At 41.8% G+C, this 6,454-nt stretch overlaps 1 protein-coding gene across 1 annotated transcript in view; it reads right to left on the bottom strand.

Moving 5' to 3' along the window:
• Positions 1-6,454, bottom strand: part of LOC118405285 (band 3 anion transport protein-like) — a 32,475-nt gene that overhangs the window by 21,274 nt on the left and 4,747 nt on the right. Inside the window, exons 3-8 of the mRNA XM_035804705.1 lie at positions 5,088-5,980; positions 4,467-4,576; positions 2,630-2,886; positions 1,874-2,022; positions 864-1,047; positions 391-408 (exon numbers count right to left, since the gene is read on the bottom strand). Of these exons, the coding sequence (XP_035660598.1) occupies positions 391-408; positions 864-1,047; positions 1,874-2,022; positions 2,630-2,886; positions 4,467-4,576; positions 5,088-5,980 (1,611 nt within the window). The remainder of the gene's footprint in view (positions 1-390; positions 409-863; positions 1,048-1,873; positions 2,023-2,629; positions 2,887-4,466; positions 4,577-5,087; positions 5,981-6,454) is intronic.

Below are 6,454 nucleotides of genomic sequence, written 5' to 3'. Positions count from 1 at the left end.
ATGCAGAATGTCGAAAAACTGTGTTTTACACAAAAATACTAAATTTCTTTCAAATATTCGGTGTTTACTCATCTAAGCAACTATAACCTGTTGCTGTAATAGCAATAATGAGGAATGCCTGTTATTTTATTGAAATGTCTTGATATTTATGTAATTAATGATTCATAATTCGCTGGGGTCATTTTTGACCCCACCGAACAAGACACAAACTTTCAAGTATAGCTCATACAATAATGGGCAAAACTCGGCGAAAAATTGGTAGATGTTGTAAGACATGTATACAAACAAATTCATGGAAGGAATTTTTTCTCTGATGAAAAATGTTGCTATGGCAGATTAAAATATACGCCTGGGGTCAAAAATGACCCCATACGGTCGGATGAGGGTTAAGGTCCAACAGGACAGAGCCTGGAGAAAAACAAAGGGACAAAATAAATTAGTATTTAACTGCATTTCTATGAATTCTTTAGGAGATAAAAGCTGCCTTTGGTATAACATGTACTAATCTATCAAAAAGAAAGAATTACAAAATTGCACTTTAAATATTAGGACATTTAATATGGACAGTTCATATTTTATGATTTCACACACTCATCAGGCTTCTACACGGGGTTCCATCATTTCGAGTGTGCTTATATCCGTGGCTCTCAAAATTCAAATACCACTGACAGTGACGTATGATCCACCGCTCACCGAGTCACATGTGCTATCTACATAACACGACGTCACAGATCTAGAAGCAGCGGATTTTTCATTCCTTGAGAAAGACTGTTCAGTAAAAAAAAATGGGTATGACTGTCCAATTTTCGCATTGGAAATTACAGTTTAACTTTATCAGATTACCTTTCGACCTTGCTACTGACCTTGCTCTAGCCCCTTCCTGAGCTCCAGTAGACTGTGGAAGGACAGCGAGGACACGTGCGGTTTGCCCCACCGCTCCGCGCCCTGCTGGACGTCCTCCTCGAACTTGATCCAGCGAGCGCTCTCGTTCCACACCAGCTCCCCCTCTTCACCTGTGGCGTGCAGCGTGTCGAGTTCCACAAACACCTGGTAGAGAAAAAGTGTTCCATTCTTGTGTTAGAGATTAAGTCGTTTTACATGTATATATAAGGCTCATTCTTACGTCAATGAAAAATGTATAATTGTTTGGGGTGTGTTTGTGCATGTGTGACTGTGTGTGTTTTTGGATTTCTGTAGTCAGCATAACTCAAGAGCTGATTGATGAATTACACCGATATTTGGTATGTGGTGGTGAGCAGGTGAAGGTCAAGGTCAATTTAGAGTACCCTAGTATGTGACCTTGGTACTGCAGCAGAACTTCCCTTTTTATCTCTATTTTGTCCTGGACATGCTATGGTCTTTTTTGTGTCAGGTAGCTTGTTATGTAAGGAAGAAGTGGTGCATGTTTGCGCACCCTAGTTGAGAATAGAACTGAAAAAGTTAGAACAAAATAGAATGTGAGCAAAACCTATTTACAATTGGTATTGGTATTGGTATTGGGTGGGCCGACTACTCACTCTTTGCAGCCAGGGGCTGAATTGCGAGGAGCTTATTTTTTTACAATAGGTGGGGCTAAATCGCAAGGGTTTGGAGCAAGCTGCCATTCGGCGCCACTCAGGTAACCTCAATACGACTGTCGCAAGTGTCTGGAGCAAGCTGCCATTCGGCGCCACTCAGGTGACCTCAATACGACTGTCGCAACTGTCTGGAGCGAGCTACCATTCGGCACCACTCAGGTGACCTCATGATTTCATGATACAATATTTCTTTACGATTTTTGAGAATGAAAAAAAATTAGGTGGATGAGAAAAATTTTAATAAAAATAAACGTTGAGGTAACTTATATCCTGATGTCTGATATCGGTCTATATACCTCATGAGGACTCCTGTCCAAGGACTTCTTGGCCTCCACTGATATCTTCTTCTGAGGTTTTCTCTGTTTCCCGATGTACACCATGGAGCTGACGTTGGGTTTCTTAATCCTGTGTCTCCTCCGGCCTGGGACGTCTTCAAGACGATGGCCTGGAAGGATGAAGAGAAGAATTCATCATTGCGTGACTGTATACTTTTTATCAGATGCCTCCAAAGCAAAACTATAAGTCTAGTTTAAAAAAAATTTATCTTTGCAAGTTGCTGCATATATTGTGTGTGAGTAGTATTGAGAATTTCTAGATGTAATTCTATTGGCTAAATCTTGATGCTAATGAGAGATAGTGCTATTCTATTGGCCTGTTCTAAGCCAATTGGCATTGACTTTATGGAGGTGAGATGCAGTGCCTTCCTGTAATCCAATCAGCTGCAACGATTACATGGTGATGAAATGCAGTGCCATGCCACTGGCCTCTTCTGAAATGTGGTGCCAATGCCATTGGCCCATCCTGAGCCAATCAGCAACATTGTAATCAAACTTTCAGGTGGTGCCATGTGGTTGGTCCATTCTGAGCAAATCAACAACAATTTAATCAAACCAACAGGTGGTGCCATGTGATTGGTCCACTCTGAGCCAATCACCAACAATGTACTAATCGATGAGAGGTGCTGCCATGTGATTGGTCCATATTCTGAGCCAGTCAGCAACAGGTCTGAATCTGTTATACCTATAATTTCATCAGTAATTCTGACCACTTACTGATCATCTCGTTAAGATCCGGCGTAAGTAGTTTCTGTGCCTCCTCTTGCTCGGTGGGCATCTTGTGATAGATCTCGGCATCCGTCTTGGTCATGCTGCCGATACGCAGTCTGTCCATGGGCGTGGGAACCTTCTTGTGGTGATGGTGATGATGATGGTGATGCCCATGGTGATGGCTATGGTGATGGCCATGATGGTGTCTATGGCTTTTCCTCTTGTAGGCATCCTTGTCACCCTCGCGGAAGTGCGGCATCTCACTGAAAGTGTCAGAAATTGAGACAATGTCATCGTAACAATGTCATCGTAATGTTATTATTTTAAGGTAACGAACACTACATTTAAGCTGTATTTTCAACCATTTGAGCAATTTTGAAAATGTTTTGTACGAGTCTGTCAATTTTTTGTGGCACAGTACATTGTCCTATCTTGACTGGCAGTTATTCTATTTTTCGGTTGAATACAATTTAGTTTGTCTGGCGAAAGGGCATGGCGACATTTGATGCAATAGTTCACTGAGTCATGTGTTTCTGCTGGCAACAAGTGTAAAAAAGTAAAAAAAAATCCTTTTTCAAAATGACTTCAGAAAGTAAATCAACACTGACAGATGATCTTCACGCTTAAAGGGGCATTCCACTCCAGAAACGAGTATCATTATTCCTCAGACAATAAATAATTATGTTTGAATCAAGCTTGTTTGGTCAAATTTACCACAAATTTAAGCTTAAACGCAGAGGGAACATTTTAGCAAACGAGTTCTTGAATTCCCTTGAGGACCCTTCTAATGCATTGTGCGCTGCTGAGGGAGGACGTGGCTTTGACCATGGGAACAGGTACCGGTTAGTACTAGTATAGATTTTGATACTATGATGTTTTAGGATCACTTTTTGAGTAGACTGTATGTGTGTGCACAAACGTCATTAGAACGTTTGTGGGTCATTCTGTAGTAATTTGTTGATGTATAAAAGTAGCCTTTTTAGAGAAGAATGATCCACAAAAGTGACCACATCTCTGGATTCCAAGAACCGCTGAGCTTCAAACTTTGTGTGTTCCTTCCTAAATGTCCGATAGCCACACTACCACTTTCGTTCGCTCAGCGGTTCTACCGTTAGCGAGAAATTGTGCCCAACGTCGGCCATACAAGCAGTTTTGGCGCCGCCATTTTACGTTGACCGACTTTCAACTCCTTATAATTAAGTGGCCAAATATACCCATCCCAAGATGATATAGTCTTCAAACTTTTTTCGTATTTCCCTACATGTGTGATTATCACTTGACTGCTTTGTCAAGCTTATCCCGACTACCGTTAGCGAGAAGGTGTGACGGAAGTCGCGAACTCATATACGGCGCAGTACATTAGAAGCGGGTCCGCATGGGGGTGCTCTAATTTAGAAAAGAATATTGTCTAAAAGGCAAATCAGGTAACTTTGCAAAAAGTCGAGTGCATTTGTATCCCAAAAAATATCATCTATCAGAAAATAACACTCGCTTCTGGAGTGGAATACCCCTTTAATCTTCAAACAGATCTTGCATTAGTGGCATAAGATACATTATTGTACATTGTAGTATCATAAGCTGGGAAAGGAGTTTAGCCGGCTAAAGGAGTTGAATTTGCCACCATGCTAAGATACAGAGATTCTTTCACCTTTTTTCTTCTCGTAGCAACCACATTCTGTATGGGAAAAGAAAGACCTCTACAGTGATGGGAGCTACAATTCCCCTCTCCCATGTTCAGCACAGAAAAATTATTTTCAGAACTTTAGAAGATTCTAGCATAAAACAGTAAAAAAAAGAATGATCTAAGACATACAAACAAAGAAGATTGCATTTAATGACTTACTTGAGTCTGTCATCAGCTTCTGCATTCTTAGCATCATCTTCTGCTGTTGTCACCAGGTTAAACACAGTTTCTTCATGATCCTCCTCCTCCACATCTCCTCCAATTATAAACTAAAAACAGACAAAAATTTGTATTTTTAATGCAAGGGCTTGAACAGTACTGAATCAGATGTGCAAGGAAAATATTTCTTAAAATCTTTAGCTCTCAATTCCACTAGACTGTGCTGTGGATTGTATAATGCTAATAGCCTTGATTTCATAATATACTAGTAGAAGTATGACTTGAAATTATCCAACAAAACAAAAAGAGCATTAAAATTTGGTTTTATAGATGAAATTTGTTGATGGCTCAGTCAAATTTTAGCTTACAGTGTTATTGCAGCATGGTTGTCACACTGGAAGAATAAACCTATCCTGACTGTCTATCACAATTAGTTGCTCAACCAATGAGAGACTGGAAATTATCTGTTTGACCAATGGGAGAGAGTGGCTGCATGTTCATCAAACATTTTGAATTTCTATGTTTTTGTTTTGCATTTCCGCATTTTGATGGAAGTGGGCAAACCTATCTATTGGGATGTATAAGACACAATATTTGGAAAGATGGTTGTTAAGTTCTTACCGTTGCTTTCTTCTGTGAGGCTGTAACATCCACGTCTCCGGTGTCTCCAGCCGCCACCGCATCAGCGCCATCCACCAACGACTTCTGTGAGTCTTCGCGTGTCTTAAATGACGACGCGTTCTTAAGGATGCTCTTCAATTCTTTCGAGGAATTCTCCCTGCTGATGTCACCCCTTAACAGAGCGACCTGACTCGGTGATGGTCGTACGGTTTCGTCAGCATCTGACTTACTTTCCATCGCAGAATCCTTTCGGGCTAACACTTTCGCTAGAGCAGCCTTGGCGCTTTCCAAACTTGTTTCAGATCCTTTGGACGAACTTGGCTCAGGCGATGCCCTTGCTTCAGTTGTGGCACTTGTCACAGTCTCAGGCTCTTCAACAGACTCTCCATGGGTCTTTTCTTGAAGAGCATTACTTCCCAAAACCTCATCACTTGCTGTGTCTTGAGTAGATTCCTTGGAAGACGTCTTGGACAGTGCTTTGATGGAAGCGTTGGATGGTTCCTTGCAGAGCTTGCTTGTTAGGCTCTCGTCACTTGCATCTGTCGCTCCAAGGTCGGTAAATCCTCTTACCGCTGCTTCGTACGAATCCGTCCTGACGAGCGAAGCCTTCGTTGAATCAGACGTCTCCGCTTTCTCTTCCTTCTCCACTTTATCATCTTCAGATCGATCTTCGACATCAATCGCTACCTTTTCGACATCGCGAGGCTTCTTGGCATCCTTAGGTTTGTCCTTGCGATGCCGTTTGGATCCTTTTCCCGGCTTGGGGACGTCTGTGTCCTCGGGTAAGGAGAGCCCCTTTTGAGAGAGGTCCTTACTGATGGAAGGGGAGGAGTATCGACGGTGGATGTGGGTCTTGAGGGGATGATGCACGTGAAGATGGACATTCCTGTGGGCTGTGAAAAAAATCACATATTTTGTCCAAATAGTAAGGTTCTTTTAGCACAACCAAATAGTAACTTACATCCAACGCTTCGATGTCTGTCAGACACCATCATCAGGGTAGAATGACTGGAAACTACTTCTGCTGCTACTTATAGCCGATGTAGATGGCGCTGCAGCAGCAAGAATGCCGTCCCAAAGGTGGCTCAGCTTGTATCCCCCCTCGTCTCTGTTCATGACTGGAGCTGATTTTCTGATCCAAACTGCTTCTTTAATCCATCGGCTATAAGTAGCAGCAAGAAGTAGTTTCCCGTCATTCCACCCTTATGATGGTGTCTGACAGACATCGAATTCGAAACGTTGGATGTAAGTCACTTTCTGGGTGTGCTTAAGGGACCTTACTATATGAATAATTGCTAACCTGATGAAGTTATTTATGGACACATTTTGTCAATAGCAACTGAATGACATAAAATGCACAACTTTGA

The sequence above is a fragment of the Branchiostoma floridae genome, chromosome 18, assembly GCF_000003815.2.
Source record: "Branchiostoma floridae strain S238N-H82 chromosome 18, Bfl_VNyyK, whole genome shotgun sequence".
In the NCBI taxonomy this organism is placed as follows: domain Eukaryota; kingdom Metazoa; phylum Chordata; class Leptocardii; order Amphioxiformes; family Branchiostomatidae; genus Branchiostoma; species Branchiostoma floridae.
This window is presented reverse-complemented; position numbering and strand designations above follow the sequence as displayed.